The sequence below is a fragment of the Manacus vitellinus genome, unplaced genomic scaffold, assembly GCF_001715985.3.
Source record: "Manacus vitellinus isolate BGI_N305 unplaced genomic scaffold, ASM171598v3 scaffold_17_pilon, whole genome shotgun sequence".
Classification (NCBI taxonomy): Eukaryota; Metazoa; Chordata; class Aves; order Passeriformes; family Pipridae; genus Manacus; species Manacus vitellinus.
Window position 1 is genome coordinate 3,243,732 of NW_021939256.1, and position 27,161 is coordinate 3,270,892.

General features: G+C 38.1%; 1 protein-coding gene across 3 annotated transcripts in view; it reads left to right on the top strand.

The window, feature by feature from the left end:
- Nucleotides 1-24,660, top strand: part of LOC108639190 — a 30,135-nt gene extending 5,475 nt beyond the window's left edge. Inside the window, exons 3-15 of one of the 3 annotated variants that reach the window (XM_018070114.1) lie at nucleotides 2,278-2,311; nucleotides 8,123-8,173; nucleotides 10,122-10,199; nucleotides 13,051-13,187; nucleotides 13,737-13,856; nucleotides 14,252-14,282; nucleotides 17,540-17,561; nucleotides 18,108-18,132; nucleotides 18,983-19,021; nucleotides 20,217-20,321; nucleotides 21,270-21,375; nucleotides 21,804-22,721; nucleotides 23,622-24,660. In XM_018070114.1, the coding sequence (XP_017925603.1) occupies nucleotides 2,278-2,311; nucleotides 8,123-8,173; nucleotides 10,122-10,199; nucleotides 13,051-13,187; nucleotides 13,737-13,856; nucleotides 14,252-14,282; nucleotides 17,540-17,561; nucleotides 18,108-18,132; nucleotides 18,983-19,021; nucleotides 20,217-20,321; nucleotides 21,270-21,375; nucleotides 21,804-22,721; nucleotides 23,622-23,677 (1,722 nt within the window). In that variant the 3' untranslated portion in view covers nucleotides 23,678-24,660. The remainder of the gene's footprint in view (nucleotides 1-2,277; nucleotides 2,312-8,122; nucleotides 8,174-10,121; nucleotides 10,200-13,050; nucleotides 13,188-13,736; nucleotides 13,857-14,251; nucleotides 14,283-17,539; nucleotides 17,562-18,107; nucleotides 18,133-18,982; nucleotides 19,022-20,216; nucleotides 20,322-21,269; nucleotides 21,376-21,803; nucleotides 22,722-23,621) is intronic. The other 2 variants (XM_018070115.1, XM_029958928.1) reach the window with 2 other exon arrangements.
- Nucleotides 24,661-27,161: the final 2,501 nt, after the last annotated feature.

Sequence of the window (27,161 nt, forward strand, 5' to 3'; positions counted from 1 at the left end):
TAATCTAGTTTTGTAAATATGCATTAGCTTTATTGCTCAGTTTGCTGGAAGGGAAATCCTGCAGTGGAATGTCTTTTTTTGCATGTCTTTTGAATGGCCTTTTGCAGGTATGGCACCAGCAGAAGTGTTGCCTCTTCTGTGAACTGTATTTGGAGCATAGATGAAGATTGTTTCTGGTTCTGTCAAAGATTCAAGGTTCCTTGCCCTCCCTTCATATCTGAAGTTAGATAGGTAGAAATGCCTACCATGTCCCAAAAGGAGAAAAATCTGCATTCAAGACTCTGCAAGCTCATTAGAAACAAGAGCTGTTAATCTCTGTCTTCACTATTTCAGTGTTCTAATTTCTTCTACCTCTTACCCTTGGTTGCTGTGCATCAGAACCTGTGGTTGAAAATACCTGATGTACAGGCAACTTTTCTGCTCTTTCTTATGGCATTAAAATCAACCATGCTGGAAAAGCATTTCAGTCGTGCATTTTTGTGTTGATACTTGGAATGCTAACATAGCTATGTTTCAGTTAGAGGAAAATTACCTGGCTGTTGCATTGTTTATGTTTGGTCTCAAAAAGCATGCTGTCGTGTTCTGCAGCCTATCTTTATGATCCATAGAGACTTAAATTGTGGAGCTTTTCTTTTGAGAAAAACAAATAAACAAACCATACAGAAAACCAACCAACCAACCAAAACTTGCTGCTGACATCTAGCAGATGTATTTCAGAAGTGTATATGTTTAAGAACAACTAAATTATGTTTATGTAATACTTAACTATGCACATGAAATTGTTCTGTTAGATGACTGGTGAACTTGAATTGTGTGGAAAACTACTTTATGCAATACCTCTTACAGGTATTGAGGTATCTACAAAACTACATTAACCCAGTGTACGTGGGAGGTTTTAACCCTTAAAAACAGTAGGTTTTGAGTTTTGGCTTCTCAAAGTTAGACACTTTGTTAAAAGTTACTCTAACTTTTCATAGTCTCAGCTCAAAAACAGCTGTTGCAACACTTGACCCAGGACAGAGAATAAGTTGCTTACCTAATGTGTGAGAATCTTAATTCCTGATGTAGAAGGGATCACAAGTAAAATGGACCCCTTAGCTTCAGCGGTGAAACTCCATTTCTGATATTAGCAGTAACCAAAGTGCAATCAAAGCTGATTGTCTGAAAAGGGTCAGAAGGAAATTCTTTTTGAGCAGCAGCTCACAGTTGCTAATGTTTTCTGCACTTGTCTGAAAAACTTGGTATTAGCAGCTGTTTGTTGTAAAACTACAGAATGGCAAGTAACAAAAACTTGGAGCAGCATAACTGCAAGAGAGGTTGTGTCTGTATTCTAAGTTTACGAAATCCTTCTGAGCTTATACAAAACCATCCACTATCTGTGGCAATATTGGGACTTAGGTAACTTCCTAACTGCCATGGAAGGACAGCGTTTTGGCTTCTCAAACAATTAACTGCTACGTCAGTCTTGCTTCCTGTTGAATTGTGACACCCATGTGCATTATCTCTTCCATGCCACTGAATTCTGAAAATATAGCACTTAACTCCATGGACTGCTCTAGACAGAGAGATGCTTTACAAGTGGAATGATCATACATATTGTTTCTTTCTTGTAAATGTCAAGTTTGTGTTTATTTGCCAAAAAGTTCTCAAAATGAGTCAGGATTGTTTTAGCCATGTTCTGAAATGGAAATTTAAGTTCCTCTTTCCCTTAGATTCTGCCAGAAAGTGATCTGTTCTGGATTCAGCTGATAAAAGCCACTTTTCCTGTTCTTCATTATATGAATGGTCTTTCATGAGATTTGGCTAGCCTTAAGGTTTAGCCAAATCTACTCAAAGTGGTGGAGCAGCTGCTTTTAGTTAGTTTGTTTTCCCTTTTGTGGAGAGGTTTTCTTTTTTTTTTTTTTTTTGTGGGAACTACAACTTTTGAAAGCTTAGGAGCTGCAGTCATGCAGAACTCATGTCATGCAGGTTTTCCTGGCATCTTTGAGATGTTGTGTTTCAATCCATAATCATCTCTTAGAACTTAATTAAGTAACAAGGCTTTCTTGAAATTAAACTTGTCTTAACTGTAAGTACACTTTTGTCAGTACTTCCAGCTTTTGCAGAAAATCATAAAGGCTCTAATTTTTCCTATATGACAATGGAAACTTTGGCCTGTAATGTGATTGGTCTGCGAAGGCTTCTCAGGAAGTACAGGGTTTTTCCTTCAGATGGTGCAACACATTAATTTCTTTTTCTTATTTTATTTTGGGATGACTTGCGTCTTCATAATTAAAGAAAGAGAAAGCCCTGAGATCCAAGACTGTCTGTTGTAAGTATAACACTTTTTTCTTTCCAGCCTTCTAGGACAGATATTGCTTGGGAATTTTAATGTTTGTTGCTGTTTTAGTAGTTCAGGTATTTGCATTTGCCAGATTCATGTGTCTGTAACTGTGGTTCTGTTTATATGCTGAACATTCTTCTGAGATTTTCTATCTAGTAAACTGTGGAGCAAAGAATTATTTTAGAGCACAAAACCTTAATTATGCCTTTCCACATGTAAATGTTTATATATCTGCATAGTGGAGAGATGTGTAGTCAGTATTTTTGTTTCTCACCTTCCCAGACTAAACCACCTCCCACTTTTCTGTCAGCTTTACGTGCTCACTGGTAAGCTTCAGGCAGTGTGCTAAGAAGCTAAATCAGCAGTCTAACACAGCACCGTTGCAGATGCAGCTCTACCAGTGCTGAAATTGCTTGGCTGCATCACAGGAATGTTCTGCCTCTCGTTATTGTAGTGGACTTGGAGTAGCAAAGATGTATTCAAGGTGAATTCAGTTGTTGGGGTGTCTTTTCCCCCAGAAACTGAGAATGTGAATCCAGACTGTCGTATGTGAACGAAAATAAAAGTTGTGGTGAAAAGTTGAAAATGTGGGATATAACTAGCTCACAGTGGAAATGAAAATCCTATTGTAGAGGTACTTATGAATGGGAAGCAGAGTACATAGGCAGATATGGGAATACTGATACAAACCAGTGAGATGATTAAAACCCAAAATGGTTATACAGTCAGTCATCACAAGAAATAAGCCTTTCACTTCTACTTTATCTTCTTAGCCTGTTCTCCCAAGAAACAAGATGTGGGAGGCTGATTTACAAGCCACTGGTAGGGTTTATTTGTCCAAAAGAGGCTGCAATTTGGCCTTATGAAATCTATTTGTATGTTTTAGTTGTGATGGATTGGGTGTTATTACAAGCAGAAAAGCTTTTCACCTGAGTAAGTTTTTCAGCGATAGCAATTCAGATTTAATTTTGGGAACTTTAATGCAGAATTATACAGTCAGTTTTACTGAACTTCTTGAAACTCTCCCATGGATATATTACCAGTTATAGAAATAATTCTCCCTCGAGATCCAGCAGATCCAGAAAATTCATTGCACTCTGTCACTGAGATAAAAGAATAAATTACAAATTTGTTTGACCTTTATTTTTTCATTTTATGTAATGGATGCCTTTTTGTACAGTTTGCAGATTTATGTAGTAGAGCATGAACAAAAATTTTATTGCATTTGTGGAATTCAGTAGTAAAGTTTTTGAATGAACATAGAAAGTATGGATATTCTTAAATTAGATACCATGTGTAAAGTATAAATCCAGTATTATTTCAGGATATAAATTAATGAGGTACTCCTGTTATTGCTGCTGGATCTGCAGTCTTGTTCTAATGTTCATTTTATCAAATATTCCAGTGAGAGTGAAATGTGAAAGCATGTTCAAAGAGCCAGGAAAAAAAATGTCTGGATTTTGTGAAAGTGAAGGATGAGTTTTCTTGGAAATCACTTGGAACAAAACCTGACAAGTATCTAAAATGTCCACTAAATGTCTAAAGATGAACAGGTGCTTCGGAGGATGAGGTTTGACATATTTAGAATGTTTTACACCAACATCTGCATTTTCTTCCTTGCTGCAGAATTAGAAGTAGTTCCTTTGTTAGTAGGGAGAACACTTCCAATGCTGTTATCGTTTGTAACCCAAAATTTAAAAAGACAAATGATTTAGATTCTGAGTGTTTCCCAACGGGACATGCCATGTACAGTATCCTTTCTGAACTCATCAAAAGTAACTGTGGTGAGTGCATGTAACCTGTTTTACTGTACAGTCATGTTGGCTTTGAAGTCACTTAAGTGAGGAAATACCTGTGTTTCCAGTTGTTTGTTTTTGGAGGAGTACCGCTTTCTGTAAGAAAGTCCTCTGCATACCTTCTGAATTTCCATATGGCAAAACTATCAACAAGTCATTTTTGTTATAATGACAGAATTGGATGTCTGAGGCAGTTCTTAGTTGTTTTGGTTTGGGTTTGTTGGGGTTTTTTTGCCTGCTCTTCAGCAGTTCAGAGGAGAGCACCTTAATGGAAGATAGGGGAATGGATAATGCTGAAGTTCTAAGACTTTAGTAAGAGAGTTAAATCAAAGCTCAGCTGAGTATATGAATTTTAGTCATGTAATTCCTTTGTACAGTGATATAACTGGACAGATGAAATACTTCTTTCAGCTTGTTTTGAGGCAGTTGCACATGTATTCAGGGATAAGGAGGGGAGGAGACCGAACATTGCTTTTTTTCCTGGGACCTCTTGGCCAAAATAGAGAAGTTTGGAAAACTTTTTACTTTGAGCAAGAGGCATTAAATGATGGGGAGATGCCAACATACATGTTAGGCAAATGTTTGCTGGGCAATAGCAAAATCCAGTGGTTTACTACTATGAGTCAGCTTAGGCAGAAGGCATAGTGTAGGGTGTGAGCCCTGTTAAAGCTATTTCTGGGCTGCCTAGCTTTATTGGTGAAATTAATTTGGCAAGAGAAGTGGATTAATGAATTTTTTTTTCACATAGCCTGTGGAATTTTTCTCGCGTTACAGTAAGGTGCAGAGTTAGCTTGCAGTGCTGGTCTTACAACAGTACAAAAGGGTAATAAGGAATGTTGTTAGGTGCTTAGTTATTAGATCTGCTAATCTGCATCTGCATCTTTCAACTTAAAACCTCTACGTAGCACCATGAGTAAGGAAAGCTTCACTGTGGTGGTTGACATGGAGTCAGGGGGAGGAATCCAGTCTGAAGATAAGCTGCAGTTATTTAACAGCAGTGATGGCAAATTCTTTCTCCAGTGAAAGTACAGACATCATGTGTTCAATAGTTACAGCCTTATCAGTATACTAATCAGCATTTCAGCTTTGTTATCAGAAATTTATTTATTTTAACATGTCCCTCCATGCTCAGTGTTTGTTAAACATTGATAACCATGCATGAGGTTTTGGGATGTATAACTACTGCAATGTTTTCAAAAAAACCCCAACCTGGAAGTTCTTTTCTGACTTGAAGACTAGAAGAGGAAATGTTTCAGAAGCCGCAATAATAGAAGTATAAGATTGAAAACTGCTTCAACACCCTTACCCACCTCTCTCTTGGGGAGTTTCTCTATATGCTGGAATCTGGCGTCCTTTTGCACTTCTCCTCTTGCATTCAAAAGGGAATCTGCAGTGCTGAGCCCAGTACTTCTTTGCTGTTGAATAGCTGAATTGACAATGTCTGATGCTACCCTTAAGTTTTGAAACATAGCTGTTATATTTCTGGTGTTAGGAATGTGTGTGTATTACAAATGCACTTACAGATGTTTCTTTGTTCTCCATCTTTTATATGTTCAGCACTCTGAATATTGAAAGGAAAGGGTTTTTTTTGTTCATTCATGTAGGTAACTAGTAACTGGAAAATAGCCCTTACTAAATAAAATCATTAGCTGAAGGGGATTTCCTGATACTGCTAAGATTTTCTAACTTCCTGATTGAAGCAGGACTACTGCCAGTGCTGGGTCATCCCTTGCTTGCTGAATTCTTGAACATCTCCTCAGGCAGAGGGTCTGTAACCTGTGTTTGATCAGTCCACAGTTACTCTTCTGTCTTAAAGAGGAATTTTATCCTAAGGTCTTATCTTTGCCTCTGAAGCAACTATTTCTGGCTGCTACTTGTTAATACTTTTGTCACGTCCACACAGGGTGGGAAATCTTTGTAGCTGCCATTGATGTATCCCTGCTATGTCCTCTTAGTCTCCACTTTACCAGACTAAACAAGTCCAGCTCCCAAAACTGTTCTCATAAATTATTTGCTCTCAATTGTTTGCCTTGGTGGCTATTTTGAGATGTGGGAGGGGGGTTTGGACTAGGGAATTGGATTTTGGGGCTCTCAAACCATGACAACCCTCCTTCTTTCTCCACTTCCCACTTGAACTGAACAAGGATGGTACTAGCCAGCCTCGCAAGTCCCAAATAATGGAGGATGAGGTATTCTGAAGTAAGCAGCTTGTGCTGCATCTCAGGATGGGGTTTGCCTTAATGTTCCCAGGGTCCTGCTTTATTGAAGCTTTGACATTGGTTGTTGCCTGTAGGTTACTGTTGTCTGTGAATTTGCTGAGTGTTTTGTGCATCCTCAGCCGGGTTACTGATGTTGGTATTAATTGTTGTGGGCCTTGTAATCAGTCTTTAGGGCACTCTGCTGCTTACTGAGCACCAAGAGGCTGCTGCACCTTTGAGCCTGGCAATCCAGATGATTTTCAGCTCATTGATCAGTCTGATATGCTTTAGGGAAAACACTGTGTTTTGGGTTTGGGGTGCTTAAGAAATATAATTTACCTTATTAGCAATATTACAAAGCCATGTGGCTAGTAAGCATGAATTAAATGTTAGCCTGGAAACCCGCTGTTGCTGAATGGGAGAGTCTTTAAGATCATAATTGCTTTGTTAAACTTTTTCCAGGAGCAATGATATTTACTAACTGCCTTTTTTTTTAATAAGGGAAAAAAAAACTCACAACCCCCCCAACAGCTACTTTTGGTGATAGTAGCAGCTAGAACTTGATTTTTAGCTTGACCATGTTTGTAAACTGTAACCATGTTAAGGCAGACTGCACTGTGAACTGCTTCTGGTGCAATTCTCTGTAAATGCAGTTTCCCCTAGAAGTAAAATCAAAATAAAGCACTAAAAATCTTGTTTCGCAGGTGCTTATTTGTGTCATTTAGCGTTTGGCCATGTTGTCAGTCTGCAGATGCTGGACCTGGAATCTGACTTGAGCTTCCGACACTAGCTGAACAATTGAATTGTTGTGCTTGCAGAGTACCTGGAGATCTTTTGTTCTTCCACCAGAAATTTTGAAGCATTTAACTGAAAAAAATGCATAATTTCTTATAAGGAATCAAGGGAGATATGCTTTCCCAGACCCCTCACTTATGTTAATGTTGCAGTTATTTGCAACATGTTTACAACCATGATTTGATTTGATTTACAGCTTTGATACCTATCTCTTAAGTGCCTGTCTTATGCAGAAAGAGGAAAAAAATTGATGTATACAACACGTTGTGTTTACCATGAGTATAGAAAACTTGATTTCAATAGTAATTACATGTGCAATTGTGTAATTTAACTCAAACTTCCACTTTTTCCAGTAAATGAGTATTAGTGTGTCGCCTTGTTTTAAACTTGAATGCTGTGACTTACAAAATACCAACAACATCATTAATGCATGGTCGTTTGTGTCTATGGATTTGAAGGGGAGTGGGGCAAGGGAAACGTTCCAAATGGAGGAGAAGTACCTTTATAAAATACATCTGAAAATTCATTCTGAAGCTCTGAGTGATTAAGAATATATACAGAACCCTATGTAAAAGAAGATGCAATTTAATGGTGACATTGATTGTGTCTGAGACTGTGTTTAGGCTTTAAATGTTTAGACCAGAAGTTTTATGATGAGTACCTGTAACATAGATTGATTGTCATGCATGATACTGAATAGTTAAAATAATTAAAATAAGTAACCAGTATGAAAAGCATTTAAAAATCAAATAAGAATTTAATATTCTGGGCTTCTGTGAAATTCACACATTTGGTATATTGTGTTGATAGGGGAGGGGAGTGGAATGAGAGACTTTTTCTTAGAGCAGTGAAGTTACAGAAGAAAACTACATCAAGATGGAATACTGAGCCTGTATTAAACCTTAAAATGAAGATAACTCTTCTATTCTGTAACATGTTTGGATGACCCACTAGGTACTTAATAAAAGCAAATGAGAAGTAGTTGTCTGACTGTCAAACTGTTATCCTAGGTCCTGCAGCTCCAGTCCAAACTCCGATGAAGTATGAAGCCCAGAGACCAGGTAGCTGAATATAAATGAGCTAATGTCCTTTTCAGATGCAACTTTGAAATCAATTGTTTTGTTTTAATGATGACTAAAGCAGGTGATTAGATTGTGGTCTAGAAAGAAGCAGTGCAACCTGCCAAACGTTTGAACTATTGCTTTTCCTTTGTACACTGGTTAATTTTCTTTCCTAAGAAAAGGTCTTAGGAGAATATGAAGTTACAAGTATTTTCACAGAAAGACTTTTGAACTTGAGGCATACTTTCTGCCTTCACGATTATCTGATATCTTACTGCATTTAGCTAATTTTTGTTGGTTGTTGAAGTTTTCAATAAAAAATTTTGCATCACTCTTTCTGTACACAAATGATACAGTGGAAGTTTGACAAACCAGAAACATATAAACCAAGAACAGTATGAGTTGTTTGCTATTAAGATGATACTAAGACAGGAATATTTAGTTGTATGTTAGGAAATAAGAAGAAAATGACCTTGAAGAGACCTTTAACCTTTTTCTGTGTGGATCTTTCTTTATTAAGACCAGAAGCCTTTCTCTGTCAGCTTGGCAATAGCCAGCTCACATTGAGTTGCTGCACAGACACACAAATGCATGAGGACTGCATAATGCATTTCAGTTTGTAAGAATCTTGTTTATGGAGATGAATTATGTAGCACCAACTTGTGTCAACTGTGTCGCACTATGCTACTGCTGCATGTCACCTCAGGCAAAAAAGCCCCAAAACAACATAGAAAGATTTTAACAAGACTGAAATTTTGGTAGGAATGGACCACACTGTTGCTGTGGCAGGAGGCATTCCCATGGAGGTTTTTTCTAATTGCAGGAGGTTTTCCATCTAAATTAATGCTGGAACTTTGTGAAATTTTTCTTTGTTTGCAGCCCAGGAGTTCGACTTGATGGCAGCACAGGCATATTCCTAATGGAATGAATATTTAGGAGTAAATATGGAATTCCCTATCCCTGTGAGGTTTTGGGGTTTTTGTATTTTTTAAACTGTAACCTGGCATCCTAATGGGAAAGAATACAGTAACAATTCAGTGCTTGTGGTATTTCTACGTGCTTGCTCCAGTTTGAAGAAACAAGCAGTCTTTATGACTCTTATGTAATTCATTTGTCAGTTTTATCTGATTAGGAAGATGAGTTCTATTTCTGCACATTTTTTTCTCAGATTAGGAATACATATTTTAACACTTCATCATGTTCCTTTATAATGTCCAACATTTGAATACCCTTACTGCCTCTCTGAGATTGTTTAGCAGATACATTTAGCTGAACTCTGCTGGTGTTCTCAGTTGACCAGGAAGTCCAAAAACCAGGCTATTAAAACTCAGTCAGGACCAAGCTACAGCCCTGATCGAAACACTACTAGTTCAGACTTAGGAATATACTACCAGTGTTTTTGCCACTTTTGGGCTGCCCAGAGCACAAGAGGCATTTGTTATATTAGTGAAGATTGTGTTCTTTGTTAGACTTAAAGCAATATGATTCTTGGACTTCAGACTCCAAACAAGCAGTTCCAGAATGTTATGTGTATATTAGGATTTTAAGGAGAGGAGGGGGCTGGTGGCTTGGCTTGCCTTTTTTTTTTTTTTAACTTTTTGTTCTTTTTCTTTTTTTTTTGACTTTTTTTTTTTCATGAGAACTGACACAGTCTGGTACATGCTATGAATGTGAACTCAGTATCTTTCCTCAGTAAATTGGATGGTGTTAGAAGTTCTATTTTGCTTATTTGGTTCTTTTCTTGAAGACATTAAATCCTTGTTATGGAGGACAGGGTGTTGGAGTCTTTCTGTTGAGGGACTGAGGCCTTGCTGTTTTCTGTATGTATTTCAGAGTGCAAATTTTGTCCCCATTAAAGTCTCCATTAGAAACTCCTTTAAGATCATGGATGTTATGTGCAAACTGTATAATGTGTAATGTCTCTTTATGTGTCTATTTTTTACTTCAGTGAAGAGAGGACTTACAAAGTACATAACCTGTCTGAAGGATTTTATGAATGATCCCAAAAGAGAAGAACCTCTAGTTGGTATGTTTTTTGTTTTATAAATTGTGTACCTTTGAATTTGTGACCAAATGGCTTTTTGAAATAAAAGGTGGCATTTTAGATACTATTTCATTTTCTGGAAATATATTCAATAACTTATATTATAATATCTATCTCATACCTTTTAAGCGTTAGCTCGTTGCACTGCATATTATGAAGGCCACCTCTTTTATACACCTTAACTTTTAATACAACTTGTTCCTGAAGGAGCCATCTAAGTATACAAGCTTTTCCCAGACCACAGAATTTTTGAGCTTGGAAGTGACTTCTGCTGGTCTTAACCCTCTGGTCAAGTCCCAGAGGAGTTTGCCTGGGACCATGTCTAGATGGCTTTTGAATATCTCCAAGGTGAAAAACTCCACAGTCTCTCAGGGAAACCTGTGCCAGTGCTTGGTCATCCTCGCAGTCAAGGCGTGTTTCCCGATGTTCAGACGTGTTTCAGTTGTGCCATTGCTTCTTGTCCTGTCACTGGGCACCACTAAAAGGAGCCTGGCTCCCACTTCTTTGCACCTTCCCTTCAAATATTTATACACACTGACAAGATCCCCTCTGAGCCTTCTCTTCTTCAGGCTGAGCAGTTCCAGCTCTCTCAGCTGTTTCTCATAGGAGAGATGCTCTAGTACCTTCATCATCTTCATGGTCCTTCACATGTCCATGGCTCTTGTACTGGGAAGTCCAGAACTTGACATAGCACTCCAGAATTGGCCCTACTGGTGCTGAGCAGAGCCTGCTGTCAACACTACTCCTTTTCCATCTCAGCGATACCATCAACATTTCTTGGCTCATCTTCAACTTAGTGTCCACCAGGCCTTTTCCTGCCAATCTGCTGTCCAGCAAGCCAGCCCCCAACTGATGTGTACTGGTGCCTGGGCTTGTTCCTCCCTGGATGCAGGACTTGGCACTTGCCCCTGTTGACCAGCCTAAGCTTCCCGTCAGCCCAGCTCCAGCCACTCAGGGTCTCTCTGGATGGCAGCACAACCCTCTGGTGTATCAGCCATCTCCCCCAGTTATATGTCATCAGCAGCCTTGCTGAGGGTATGCGAGGGTAACCAGACTAGACCCAGTATTGACCCCAGGGTGCACCACTACCTACTGACCTCCAACTGGACTTAGTGCCACTAGTGACATGTCATCAGTCATGGTTCTTTATGGCTTCCTATTCGGTGGGATATACCAATGTTCCTGTTCAGTAAGATATTTTTCCTGTCTGTCTCAAACTAATGAGATTAATTTTAAGGCTTTCTTTCTTTCTAAGTGCTAGATTAGGCAACCCTTCTCAGTGGCCTTAGTGTTCCAAGTATGTACTGGTAGCCTAGAGAAATATGTTCCCTCTTGAAGACCTAAGCAGCAAATTTCCTAATATTAGCTGAAAATTTCCCTGTTTAGTGCATTGTCTTTTTGTTACTCCACATAAAGTGTTAATATTAAAAATCATAGTAATTTATTACTAGAAGCATTTTTAGTAGAAAACTCTTTGGTTACAGGAATGCCTTCGGTTCATTAGGTGATAGTTTATTTGCAGAGCTAAGATTTAGAAGTATAATACTGTAGCAGATCAGAGATGGGGTTGAATTTCTTCATAGCAGCCTGTATGTTTTGGATTTGTGACTGAAGCAGTTTTGATGACGTGCCAGTGTATTTTTTCTGTTGCTGAGCAGTGCACTGTGTCAAGACTCGTTACTCTGGGTCCCCATCCCTCACCACTTGGGTAGACTGGGGGTGGGCAGTAGTCTGGGAGGTGTCACATCCAGGACACTTGGCCCGAACTTGGACAGAGGATATTCTGTGCTGCATATTCTGTCAGCAATCTCAATTGAGACAAAGAAGGAAAAAGGGGGGGATGGAGAGGGTAGGGTGGAGCAAGGTTTAACTTCAAAGGTGGCTATTCAGAGACTGTGACTGGATATTGGTCTGCTGGTGGGGAAGTGAGCAACGGGGTTTTGCATGTGTTTTTCTTTTTTTTTTCACCCCTCTTTCCTTCACTTATTAATTTGTCTTTAATCTCAACCCCTGGTTTTCTTGCTTTTGTTCTTCTTATTTTCTCCCCACCCTGCTGAAGGCTGTGTATGTGAGTGAGCCAGCAGCTATGTGGTTCTTCGCTGCTGGCTGGGGTCAAGCCATCACAAATACAGAGCATTGGAAATTATGACATAAGGGAACAGCTGCTGTTTTAAGCTGCTTTTAAATTTGTTATGTTTAAGCTGTTCAGAGTAAAACTTTTCACGCTAGGTAATAAGCCTCAAACTTGGAGATTTATGAATACTTCTAAGGGATAGTCTCAGTAATTTATAGGAAAATGAAGAAAACTCCCATTTTCATTCTTGTAAAATGTGAAAGTGTTTAGATTAAAAAAAGCCTACACTTTTAAGACTTTAAAAAAAAGGTTTTAGATTTTTAAATTTTGAAGGACTCAATTTTTTTAAGTGATTAATGTCTTTCCTACATCTGCATTGTGCTACTCAGACACTGTCCAAATTATGCTCGACTAAGTAGTTTAAATGCAGTTTTTAAATCTAGACATTTGTGTGGCATTTCTATTCTCATTCTCTGTTTTATTTTCTTGAAAAAAAAATCCCAAGCAGGAAGAAAGGTGCATGAAATATTTTCTTTTGGTAGGCTTGCAAATCTGCCACAGATGGTGTATTTCCTTTCTCAATAAGACATTGGAAAGAGATAAATTTAACTAATGTGATCCTGAGGGAGTATCGAAATTCTGAAAATGGAATATTATTATATGTTCATTTTGGCTTTTAATGAGCAACACTGAAGAGAATACATTTGTTTATAGTAGAATATAGTAAAATATAGATACTTATAACTCCTGCTTCTACAGGTTTAGAACATGTGGTTGAAATCAGATTTGAAGGAAGAAAAGAGCCGCGTTATGAATGCAAGCTGTGTGAGCTTAATACAGAGATGGCTCCCATGATAGAACATCTTAGTGGATATAAACACAGGAGAGCATACATTGTGAGTTATTTTTGATGCATTTTGATAAAAATTTCTTTATGATACTCCCCCCCCCCTTTTTTCCTCTAAATAATTAGTTCAAACTCCCATGTGATAAATTGCTAATACTTATACAGTTGACTCTTCATGGGTCAGATTAATATGAAAAGCTCTAATGCCGTGAGCTGTTGAGGCAGTTCAATCCAGAGGTGCCTGTCTGTATCAGCTCAAAAGTCTGTTCCTGAGTGTTTGGATTGTTTCCAGGATCAGGTCCCTAGAATGTTGTGGGTTTTTTCTTATTCCTCAATATGTCCTTAACATTGTTAGATTTGGTATAGAGGATGTTTCCTTTTGGTAGGAAGCTTTGCATGGTATCCATTATTTGTTTTGAAGCCTACTTAAGCAACTCTAAAATTTAATTAGTTGTGTTACAGAGAAAAAACTAGCTCATAATGCTCAAATCAATGTTTACCAGCCTTTTGGAAGCTTTTCCAAAAGGTGAAATGTGTCAGTTTTTTAATATTGTGATGAATTTTGATATTGACCTTTTCAAGCTGTTTTTTTCAACAGTCTAAAGAATTTCCAGACAAAATGAAGAGAAGGACAGCAGATGTAAAAGAATGCAAAGTCTCATTTCTCAAACGGATAGCAGGAGAGCTAGAGAAGACTGAAGGGTTAAAAATGTATGAGGTAATTGGAAGTAAATGTAAAGTATTTGTTAATATGTCTTTTATCAATGTGTTTATGTTTGTAGTAAATTTTAAAAGTACTGCAGACAAAGCTTGTTAAATTTCGAAGGTTTTAGATTTTTTAAATTGAAAATGTCCAGTCTGAATTCCATGGTTCAAAAATTTCACTGCTTGACTTCAATAATTTTTAATTTTTGCAACTTAGATTTTCTCAAACGTAAGCAAATTTTCTCTCAAGTTTCATTCATATTTACACAATTCAGTATCTGTGAAATTATGGTCTACACTATGCTGGCATAAATAAAAGTACTTGTTCCGTTCCTGAAGGCAGTTGCAGAAGATACTTGTTTGGAATTTTAATCAGAAAGTCTAATATGAAACTTTTTCTGTTTCTAGATTGAAGGCTACATAAGACCAAGTACCTCACGTAAGTCTACGACTTTCTTGAATATAATAGAATTGATGTGATATCTGGCCTAGTTTGACTTAGTAGTTGAACTCAAGGGTTTGACTGATTTGAAACATTCAACTTGTAATAGCACTGAATGTTTTCAGAGATTTTCTGGTTTTTGTGAATTTGAAATGAGGAAAGAAGGAAATTGCCAGACTTACAACGTTCCTTAGCCAACCTGAAGAAATACTTCCTTGCTACCTTTTGACCCTAGTACTAGTAGTAGAAGGAAGGTAGGTTTGATTGAAGTGGGTGAAGGTTGCATAGATCAACAGAATTTTTCAGTGTGAATCAGTTTCGGATTGATCATTAGTGGCTTCTGTGGATTGTACTTTTTAATGTTGGTCTGAGGTGTTGGTCTAAACAAGGTGGCAGAGAATCTTTTTGAGCTCTGTTTGTGTCTCTTGTGAGGAAAAGGGAATGTGACACAGTAATCTAGCTCAGTAATTCTCAGTTCAGGGTAAATTGACATCAGTCAAGTCAGTAGACTTCTGTAGAAGTAGAAGACATGCTCAAATATCAATCTGGAACATCAAAAAGGGTTATCCCACCCAGACCTACAGGATATGAAGAACTAGAGAAATGGACTAGAGTGAAGTTAGCTGCAAAAGCACTGTGTCATTCAGTATTAAGGTCTGCTCTAGTTAAGTGGTAAGGTCAACATCAAATGAATTCCAAAATAAAAATACTCTGGTTATTTAGAAGAAAGTCATGCTTACTGGTTTAGCAGCTGTATGTCTTTAGACTAGATCATATTGGCAAATTTCAGCAAGAGCGAGTTTGAGCATATAATTAAGACAGGCCTTTTGGTGACATATACTAGTTTGCAAGAAGCAAAATGGACATTAACACCAAATTTTGGCTGCTGCACAGATCTTATGCAAAACTAAGATAAGATTATATATTCTTATATATATATGTAGACAGGTATGTATGTATGAGAGACCTTGAAGTGATTGATTTGTCGCTTTTCTTAAAGGAAAAATTACAGCATTTCTTTATTCCCTAAAGAGGAGAGGTTATATGTATTTTGTCTTGGGCTTTGGATTAAAAATACTGACTTAATGAAGGTAATTCCTGTAGCCAATAGCTCAAAGTGTGAAGTTGAGCTTGAAGCCTTGTGTATAAGCACAGTTTGGTAGTAGAACATATCAAGTTCTGGTCTGATTTAGTCTCTGAATTCTGCCTGCATCATTTTTTTTTCCTGTCTAAAATCTATTCTTAATGCTGCTGTGGAATACAGCAGCAAACTGGAAATAAGTCCAGAGGTTGACTTGGCTATTTTGCACCAGGCTTTTCAGATTGAAATTATAGCAGATATCTGGAGAAGCCTGTCTGTATCTTCAATGGGGAAGTGATAACTGTGAGTCAATACAGGATGGGAAGTGATAGACTGGTCAGTCTTGCTAAAAAAGACTTGAGGGTTACGGTGGATGCCAAGCTGTATATGAGCCAAGAGAACGCTTTTATTTCACACAAGGCAAATCTCATATTGTGATGCTACAGGTTGAGCACAGGCAGAATATTGGAGAACAATCTTATCCTCAATTATTTGGTGCTGGTAAGACCAAACTTGGAATAATGTGTCCAGTTTTGTTCCTTCTAGTTCAAGGGGAAGCTGGAGAAATTGGAGAGGATTATGGAGTTTTTCAGGGGTCATTAGCATGTGCCTAGGGTGAGGGTTTGAGGGAGCTGTGCTTGTTTAGAACTGGAAAGAGAAGGGTAAGGCATGATAACTGCTTGTAGACTGCTACAAAGATGACAAAGTCAAAGTTGTTGGTAATTGCAGACAATGTAATGAGATGACCAGAGATGGCAGCTTGAGAGGCTGAACTTGGGAAAAACTGAGTTCAGGGAGGGTAGTACAGGTTATCCATAGGTAGTGAACTCTTCATCCTTGCAGGTTTTCAAGACTTGGTGATACAAAACTAGAATCTTATGTTGGCAGTAGTCCTGCTTCAAGTAGAAGGTTGGACTAGACAATGGAACTGAAGTTACTACACACTGAAAGTGCCTGACCAAATAGGTGAAAAACCACCATTGTTGAAGACTTGTAAAACTCAGCTGGACTCAAGCCTAACCATTCAGATCTGATCTTGAGGCTAGTCCTTGTCAGAGTGAGCAGAACTTCAGTCATTAGCTGGAGTAGAGTGAAGTTTCCAACAACTGAGTAGTACTCCTTGTCTCCACTCATCTTCTTTTCAAACAGGGCAGATTTTGGAGGCTTACTGGAAAGACAGCACAAATTGAATAATTCAAAGAAAATTAATCTAATTGTCAGTGTCCTCATCTTACAGTTAACTGGTTTCTCTTCTTACCACCTCTGTGGTACTTTTACCTCTCAGACTGGACTAGGTGACCTCCAGAGGTCCCTTCCAACCTAAACTTTTTTATGATTTTGTGAGAGATCCCTACATCCTACATTGCCATGATTCTTAATTTATTGGATATTTTCTTTGAAATGGTGGCAGTCCTTTTCTTTCCTGGCATTTAGAAAACTTTGGGACAGTGCAACTTCATGTTGCAACTCATCAGCATGTGTTTACCATGTTAACATGAAGTGGTTAAAATGGTAACATAAGTCTTTCAGCCTCATATTGTAGGAGCAAAGATGTCACTTGTCCTGAGAATTATTACTTGTCCTGTTGCTTATCCTGGAACACCTGTGCTGATAAATACTTAAGAAGTGATAAGTTATGTACCGTGCAGTAGCTGATTCTCTGAAGCATAGTTACTATCTTAGACTGTCTTGTTTTACTGAGCTTTCCCTCCCTCCTCATATTATACACTGATAGAGATGAGATGATTAGACACTGAATCCCCATAACTTCTTGTTGGAGACTGTATGTATATGGAGCTTTCAGGTTCACTGGTATATACACAGAAAAAAACATTGCCAAACCTTTTCACTGTTTTTGTGGAGTAGGCATGCCCACCTCAGTTCAATCCATACAGACTTCTTGTGTGGGATTCAGCTGCCTGAACATGAACAGGTTTTGTAGGGTACCCTGCAAACCAGTTAGGGCACAAGCCTCCCGTAGACTTTTCATCAAGGATGCCTGGTAATTCCTAAAATGGCAATAATGTGTCTAGTTTTAGGCTGCTGAATCCTGCTCTTTAAATAAACTGCAGTCACGTCAGGGCCAGTAACTGTTCTCTGTGTGTAATGCATCTGTTGCAGTAGTATGGTGGAAACCCTGTGATGTTGCTAATAATACTTTTTCATTTTCTAGCCCCATCAAAGAAGAAAGCAAGGTGAGAATACTATCCCCACAGGGGAATCAAAAGAGATTTTTCATCTACTTTTCTATAACAAACATCACGACATATGGGGAAAATATTTTATATTGTCTTTCCACTGTACTTATTCCTCTTTTGTAGATTGTTCCTTTTTGTCTGTGCGGAAATAGTAGCTATGGCTTTTGAAATATTGCACTCACAAAGAAATTGCAGTTGAAATTTCAGGCTATCCAGTCTATTTGTGATGCCATAGGCTGAGTAAATTGTATAAAAGGCACTTGTGTTCATATAGGAAGACAAAAAAACCCCACCATTACTTTAGTCATCTCCTTTAGCTGATCTGTAAAGAAGTTCATGAGTACTACTGGATCTCTTTGAGAGTCATTCAGAATAAGGACCTTTATGGCATATTTAAAATACTGTTATTTTTTAGATATCCTGTATTGGTAAGTGATATAAATTTGGAAACTTAAATATTTTGGTTCTAGATGCTGTGAGTAAAACTAACTTTTTTTTGTAGTTTTAGAATGCATCTTAATATTGTAATTTCTTTCTTTTAAGGTGGGAAGATGATTATAAGCATGAGGTATGTAGAGGTAGTAACTCTGCAAGTATCTTATGTTGTAGCAGTTTCCTTATGCTTGCTTTTAATTTTTCTGAAAAATGTTTACTCTTTGACTTCATTTACTCTTTTATTAATATTATTGCAGAAGCAATTGACCTAATGACCAGGGTTTTGTGTTCATCATAGCAGAGGGGAGGTGAATACTGTACATTCACCTTAGCTCTCATAAATCCTGTTCAGAGTCACTAAGAGTCTCAGATCCAGTGTCTGCAGGCCAGGTCTCTCAACCTGAGCTGCAGTCTCCCCTTCTCTGTTTTGCCCCTCTTCAGATCAAAGGTATTCTATTCTGAAGGTTTGGTTTAAATTTTAAGATATGTCTAAAAGTTTACAATCGTTTTTTCTAACTCAAAGGTGAAACTCAAAATGTTCTCTCAAATATCTGCCCTAACCAACACTGGGCACAAACACTGAGAACTGCCTCATTTTTATCGTAGTGGCAGAGGTTGGTTGTGCAGGCCTCAGGCTGGTCAGGTACTGTGCTAAATACAGCTGAGCACTTGACTTTTTTAAACATGATTTTGGTCCTGAGTGAGGAAAGCCTGGGAATTATATGGATATGGCTTAGATATGAAATGTGTTCTTCTTCCTGGTATTGAAAGTAATGCAGTTGTATTTGTAGTAGCTGCTACCTAACTGATAGTGAAACTCTAAGGTTATATGTTTATGGCTGTGACCTAAAATTACTGTCTTTTCTTTGTGTTGACTTGTTGCTGGATAAAAGATCAAAATGTCTTGTTTTGTACAAGATGATGCAACAAATATTATAGTATTGAGTCTTTTAATTTTTCTCCCCTATTCTACAATTCCACAGAATGATCCTGTTCGGAAACAAAAAGCTCTAGAGTTCTTGGTATGTATGTAAAATAATTGTGATAAGAGTTGTTCAGTTTCACCAATATTATGCAATGAATATTGTGAAGGAGCCTCTGATTCCTGATCAAACTCATTTGACCATAACACCAATTTCTAAATTCTCTTTTAATGGACTCTGCTCTTTGAAAACCTGGTGCAGTCGTAGCCTGTCAACTCAAAACAATTTGGTGGATTAAATGTGGGCTCTTGACCTGTTCTCTGGATGACTCTTCCCTTTGCTGAGGAGTCACCCTGACAAGCAGTGTCAGTTTGCAGCACTGATGTTGCTCCAGTGCTATTGGCTGCCTGTATTTAATGGGGTTGGTGATAATGCTGAACAAGAGGAACTGGTCTGGTGTTGCTGCCTGGGATGCTGTGGCTTGTGGTGCTGCTGCTGCAGAACTAGACAGACAAGTGAAACTGAGGGATATGAGAGCACAGCTGCTGGTGTTGGAGCAAGTGGGGGAAGTTTTATCTGTTCAGTTGCTGTTGGCAGTGGTATAGTAAGCCTTGGTTTGTCTTCTGGGTTCACGTTGTGAAAATATATGACCATTTGTATTCACTGTTTTACTCTGTGAAAGTCATGTCCTGTACCTATGGTAATTGGAAAATTTCATTTGAGTTTGAATTGTGTTTATACATGGAAATCAGAAGTAGAATGTTTTGAGATGCATGCTTCATTTTTTTTAAGCTGTGGCTACTTGTGACTTTGGAAAGAGAGTGAAAAAGCAAGTCTAATCAGTAAAATACCAAAAATACTTGATACACAGTTAATTGACTTTTATCTACAGGAATCATGGCTATTCCTTGTGGCAGACTGCCTATATTCTTTTAACTTACTGTAATCACTTATAACTTTATATACTTACAAATTAGCCTAAGGCATACTTTTTATTCAATTTTCTACACAGAAAACATAAATTTAGGACTTGTGCCCTTCTCCATCTGCAACAAAATGTTCATGATTGACAGTAAGGGAGTGGCAGAGAAATCCGGGTTTATGTTTTACCTGTTATCAGGCCATAATTATGTTCACAATTTTATATTTTGATATGTGTGTGTATATATTTATTATATGTCTTATAAATCAACTAATAGTATAATTTTTGTTATAAAAAATCAAAGTTTAACTTTGATCTCTGTGTGCATGACCCTTTGGCATCCTAATGACCAATTCTAACCATGTTTTTCAGCAGGAAACTTTTCACATCACCTCAGACTCAGAAGCAACACTTGTTGTTCGCATTACACAGGAACTCACAGAGGCTTTGAAGGCCTTTTGTGAAAAGAAAGCAGCAGTAAGTAACTTAATCTTGACCGGAGTTTTTTTGCCATTGGGAGGGAAGGAGTTAACACCCTGCCAGACTGTACTGTTACAAACTGTAACAGTTCAGGCATGGTCAAAAATCCCAGTTAAATATACTTGTCATCCTTCTTCTGTAGTTGGTCCCTTGCTTGATTGCTTGTCTTCTAAGATTAATCAGGCTTCAAGTGCCACTTTTTCCTTTTGCTGGCATGTGGGTAAGTCTGTCTCATGACCTGTAGCTCTGCTCTCAGTTGGGAGCATTAATCTATTAAGACTAAGGTAGGCAAGATGTTCTTGACTTTCTGTTGGCCCTTACAAACCTCCATAGCTTCTTGGCATAGAAATTGAATACCTGTAGAAAAAATGGGTCTGAAGGAGGACCAGAATCTGTGAAAAAAATGATTCATCACCTCTAGTAGCTACTGGTTCACAAAATTCAGCATGTGTTTTTAATGGAGGATGTTTCAGACTGTATTCTCAATAATATATTCCATGTCAGCTGAGCTACAGTAACTGTCTCTGTGCAAATGCCACCACCACTACCAGTTAAACATTGTTGCTATAGCTTAATCTCTCAACTGAGCCTTCCATTTTGCATTTCCCAGCTAAAGACAGGATGTGCATATGTACCAGTTTTATATTTTAGCCAGGTGGTGATGAGAGATGAGGCAATAAAGAAATTTGAAACAGGAGGCATTGTCTTCCCCAGACACCTCATTCCGTTCTCCAGATGCGTACCTGTTCCAAATAATACTTTTGAAAATTGAGGTATAATGTGGTCATTTTGAGCAACAGAACAACGCATCCTTCGTGTGGATTTTGCTTTCACCTAAAATTGTACTCTACTAACTTTCTTTGAGGAGCTTACTATTTTTTTTTTTTTTAGAATGTTTGAGTTTTGAGTTTAAAACCAGACATTCTGACCTTTTGCTTTGCCTAGGTTAATTACACTAATAGTCTGAGGCCACTGATGTCAATATCTCAAGATGAATTTCCAGGAAGGAAAAGCATCCCACAACACTATAAGCCATATGGAAAATACAAAGGTAATTTAAATATTTTTTTCCTCGTTTAAGTATACTCTTGAGACTGCACAGATTGTGAAAAGATTTACTTTAATGGCCAGCCATAGTGCTTCTTAGCTAGCACACTCTGTGTCTGTGCCCTGAGTCAGTTCAGGATATCGCTTTCTGAAGCCTTAATGACTTCAGCCTCGACTGTCTAAGAACATTTCTGTTTCACTGAGTAGTGTTACAGCAGTAAAGGTTATAGGAAATCCAAGCAGTAACCCTTCCTGACCTATTTAACATTAGAATTTTTGGGTGAAAAGATGCCAGACTCAGGTAAGACATAAAGGTAGGAAATGGGAAAAGAACAGAAGGGCACTTCATAGAATCACTTTATAAAATGTTGTGTTTGCAGTTGATATTTTAATGTTTTGCTAACTTTTAGTGTCCTTTCTTTATTTATTCAGGAAGTTCTAACTGGAATCAAGGTTTTTTGTCTCAGTATGAAGAGTGCTCTGCAGAAGCTTCTTTTGCTCCTGCTCATTCATACAGTTACCAAGCAGATGATGGATCATCTTCCTGTCATCTGATGTCTAATGACTTTGCAACGATGTCTGCACTCAGGGACTCTCTTGCTCTTCACACTGGAAGTCCTGCCAGTGGTGTCAGTGAATGGCTGGGACAGTTCAGCCAATCTGCATCTGGCAGTAATTCAGCTGGTGGGGCCTCTTCCTATGTGACAAGCCCAGTGAGGGAGTACTCAGCAGAATATATGTCCAGAGACGTGCAAGGAAGTAAACTCCACGATAACAGACTCTCATATGGCAGGGAAAATACAAAATGGATGAATCAACAAGCGTGTACAAAAGCGTGGACTGTAAGTGATCAAGGATCATCCTATCCCAATTCTACAGCCTCGTATCCTTCATCTGGAAGATACTCCACAAATGATCCATTGCAAAGCTATTCCTCTTACAAGCATGATGAGTCTGTGAATACTTGTACATCTTCTGCAAATTCTGCTGTTTCAGGAAGAGGTGGCTCCAGGTGGCACCAGGACACCAGGTGGAATGAGTGGAATGAGGACTCTAGGTGGAACCAGAGCTCTAGCTGGAAGCAGGAGTCTAGCTGGAACCAGGAATCTAGTTGTCAAGGATTCAGGCATCAGAAAGCAGGCTACCAGAGTGACTGGACTTCACATCAGGACTCATTTTCTGGCAGTGGTTCATACAGAGATTACCAGCAGTTCAGAAGCTCAGATAAGATGTTCGACGAAGATGATGTTGGTCTTGCTTCCAACACTGTGAACAGACTACAAGGAAAGGATATACCTACAATGACCAGGAGGCTCAAACAGTTGGCTCCATATTATCCAGTACTTCAAAGTAAGATTGTGATTAGTTTGCATATGAGTTACATCAACGTAGTTGCTTTAACATAGGCAGGAGATTGTGTGTTGTGTGTGTTTCAGAGACAGGACATGCTGTTCAGGGGAGTCGAGTTCTTTTTGCTCAGTGTCTGTATCAGCTGAAGAAAGGTGGTATTGCCTCTCTAGGACACTGTGCCTCTTGGCAACTAAATAGAGCAGTCAGTGGGAGGAAATTTTGATAGAATAAAAATTTTCTGAATTGAAAGGTTTGTCCTAGGTCATCTTTCTAACTAGCATTTTATATCATGAGTTTGTACTGTTAGGGCCGCAGTGTTACATTGCAATACACTTACATTGTTAGCATATTTTTAGAAATTGATACACTGCATTTCTGTTTAGACAAAGAAAGGAGAATGTCACATCAAATGTATTCTCTGTCTTACTGTGGTGCTGTATGAGGAAGATGTAATCTATTCTAGGGAATGTATTGGCATAAAGACAAACATTGTAATGCATGCAGAACCAGACCTGGATGGCATTATAATAAATACTCCAAATGGATTAAACCCACTGGGATAACATAAATGTTATCAAAGAGCTGGTTCATTATATGACAATTTATTTTTTTCTAATTATTGTAGAAATAGTCCTTAATGTTCAGAATAGTGATATAGTATTCAAAATAAAAAATTCTCCTAGAAAATAGATTATGAGAGGGGTTTAAAGGGACATGGGCATATACTACTGTATACCTGTCATTTGGACAAATGCAAACTATGCTTCTGTTACTAGAATTAGTTAATTAACTAAGAAGCTAGTTAGTAGGAAAACTTTCATTTTAACATTTTCTATGCTGTGTTATACAAAATATGACAAAATAGAAGTAACTTTAAATGTCTTTATCTCCCCTTTCTAGGACTAAATATTCAGACATTAGTCAATGCGCTAGTAGAAACTAGAGGAAAAGATTAAGAAGCAACAAGAGCTGAAATGGAAACAGATGAAGAGATTCAAGAGTCTCCATCTCTTGTCTTTCAGGAAAGAGACTGCATTTAATTCTGCATTTAACTGGTTTTGGAAGGGTAAAGGGAGGTAGGGTTTAATTTTTTAACATGTAAAATGTAGCTGGAACACAAACTTGCACATAACGGATCAACATACTATTTTGTTTAGGCTTTTTGTAATGTACTTGTTACATCTTAGCATATTATAGAAAAAAAATCTTTTGTTATTTTTTGAAAATATGTTAAAGTTATTCCATCAGCAAAAAGACCTTTTAAACCTTTTAACACCCTTCCCAATTCAGAAAAAAAGAAAAAAGAAGTTTTATGTTACCTACTTGGGAAGAATATTAAAAAATACAGGTTTACTTTTCTTCACACAAATGTAAGGCCAATTCTATTAATTTGAGACTTTATAATTAGCATATTTTTAGAAATTGATACACTACATTTCTGAATGTCACAGCAAAGGAATTCTCTGTCTTAATGTGATGCTATATGAGGAAAATACAATCTATTCTAGGACTGGTGCGTCCTAGAATATGCGGCATATTACTTTCATTTTTGCATAGTAAAAAGGTGTGAAATATATGCAGATTTTATTATATTGTTCTGAATGAAATTGTTATAAATTGACTTAAAAACTCATTTGATGGATTGACCCATCCTAAAATAAAAATTCTTGATTCTTTCTATTGGCAAAAGCTTATTAAGAAATAGTAAAATCTATAAGGGAATCAGATAAAATAACAGGAAAGAATAAATAATCAGAATGTCATACTAACTGAGGAATACTTGCCAGTTCATGATGTTTATCAGTGGTCTGTGTTTTTTTTTCTTTTCCCCACACTTCTGGGCCACATGCTGATGAATTCTTGGCTTTAGATGTCTGCTTTATGTAATTAAAACCACCTTACATGGAGCTGAAATAAAAAAGTAAAGTGAGACAGTTTACTCCCCAGTGTCCATTTTCCTTCTCACTGCTGTGTTGTGGACTTTCATTTTTCTTCTCACCCATACCTAAACTGTGTCTGTGCATTAAATACTTGTGCTGAAGCAGGATTAGTCTTCATGAGGTGACAAAATACATTTTAGATCTTGTCATGTAAATTTTAACAAAAACTCAAAGCAATTTATTATTAAGCATGTAAATTCAATTCCCTAAAATTGTCCTTCTGTAATTATTTTGCTTCTGCATTTGAAAAGATGCGCTTTCCTTTTGCATTCCTGTTCACTATTTTCTTTACTTCCTCTCATACTTACTGGTGTGTTTGAGTGGTTTATAATGGCATACACTTAGTAGTTGTGCCATACACTTTTTTCATCCACTGAATTCCATAGTCAACCTTCTTGCTTAAAGGGCAAAAGTATGATTTTCTACCACAGGTGTCTGCCAGAGTTTTGATTTAAAACTCTGTGGGACTGATCAGTTAATATCTACATTTAAATATTATCAGAAATTATTTACACAAATGTTACTACCACAGAAAGTGTAGTGCAACTAAAATTCTGAAACTGTAGAAAAAATGTTGCTAGAAAATATTACTGTTGCAACTCTCAATTCAAGTTAAGACCTTTTCATCTGAGCTTGTTGTAGAAAGCTCTTTCTTCCCCATTTCTCACACCTTTTGGGCTTTTATGGCCTTTACTGTACACCCCACTGGCACACAGCAGCTGGGTGATCTCTGCCCAAATTAGATGTTCTTTCCACCTACACATTCCCTTCATATTTTTCGTTCTGAGCAGCAGTTACTGGCCCTGCAGAGTCCTGCATTTGGGAAACAGTTCTTCCACTTTGAAACGGAATTGGAGTAGTGACTAAGTTGAGAGCATTGATTTACTAAAGGTTTCCTGAGCTGTAAATTACTGACTACTCCATACTCCCAAGAAACCCCTTTGCCTTATCTTGCTCCCATGTAGTATAGAACTGGAATAGAATGATTCCTCTGCCTGTTCCTGTTTCTCCAGGCTCTAGTTTTTCTTCAAGAAACCTTCACAAAGTAGGTACTGACAGCATGCAGAGCAGCATTGGGTGCTTGCCACCTGCCAGCACTAAACCAGCTACATCACAGGCTTTGGCATGGAGGCAAGCATTTTGAGGCTGCACCTGAGCCCTTTGCATCAGTTTCCCATTTCCTTAGAAAGCCATTGATAAAAATCCAGAGTAGAACATGCACTGGGGGGTAAACGGTCTCCTTTTCAGCCATTTTCTTGGTCTGTGGTGTACCTGCTTTCATACCTTCAGACGCGTGTTATCCACTGGGACCAGAGTTGTTTCAATCCAGAGCCACCTGGGTGATTCTTTGCAGCAGTGATGCTCCTTCACAAAGTGCTGGAGCCAGCTGTTTGCATGCAAGACAGTGAAGCAGAACAAGGCCAGCTGGACACAGAAACATCCTTCAGACAACTTGGGAAGTCTGTCAGATTCCAGCTTTTTTAGTTTTGTACCTTAGACCTATTAATGCTCCTCAAAACATTTCTCAGAATTACTGTATTTCATGTGGGTGTACGATCCAAAGGGACAGATTCCTTAGTGGGAAAGGAATGGGCAAGTTCTTTTGAGCCCAAAACATTAGGGCTTTTCTGTTAATGTTTTTTGGAAGAGAACATATCTTGTGATCATCTCAGCCTTCTGGGGAGGGAAGTTTCAAGCAGTAACTGGTGGAAGTCTTTCTCCTTTATCTTCTTAAAGTAACTTTCACAGTTCATTCAAGGCTATTGGGTGAGGTGGTTTCTGACATTGGCCATTATTCTTGCTCCCTCTCTTCACCCAAAAAAACCATTGGCCTTTGGGTGACAATGCCCTAAGTGCTTTGGGAGAATTCCTTATTTTGGTGGGCTTATGCTATGGAGACCATTGGTCTTGGTCCCAGATATTTCACACCAGAAGAGTGTTCAGAGCGTTGCTGAACTGTCACTAAGGGTCTGATTTATTATCACCTGACAACTAGTAGCAGCTTCTCTGCATGACAGATGTTTGACAACTGCACAGTTGCCACTTTGCTGTCTTCACTCTGACACTAGACACTCTATCTTGGCCAAGACACAGAGTCACAGAATATTCTGAGTTGGAAGGGACCCACAAGGGCCAAAGATGCTTTAACCAACTGAGCTAATCTCAGGGTCACCTGGAAATAACATTGTAACCTTGACTTCTTTTGTTAACTTCTCTTTGCTTCCTCCAAGTTGCTTGCAGAGTTACTGCCGGAGATGGTGTATGACACAGTCATTAATTGTTTTGCTTCAGTTTTTCCACTGTCTCATCAGCTGTAAATGCTGAGATGTAGGGTAGCCCTATGAGTGTGTTTGACTGTCAATTCAAGGCCACTTCAAATAAGTGCTTCACCACAAAATGGAAGAGTGCTGATGTTAAACAAGATGACTAAGCAGAGGGAACACATTGAGAGTAGTCAGAGTTTTTGTGCGGAACTTATCAAGGAAGATGCAATAATGGA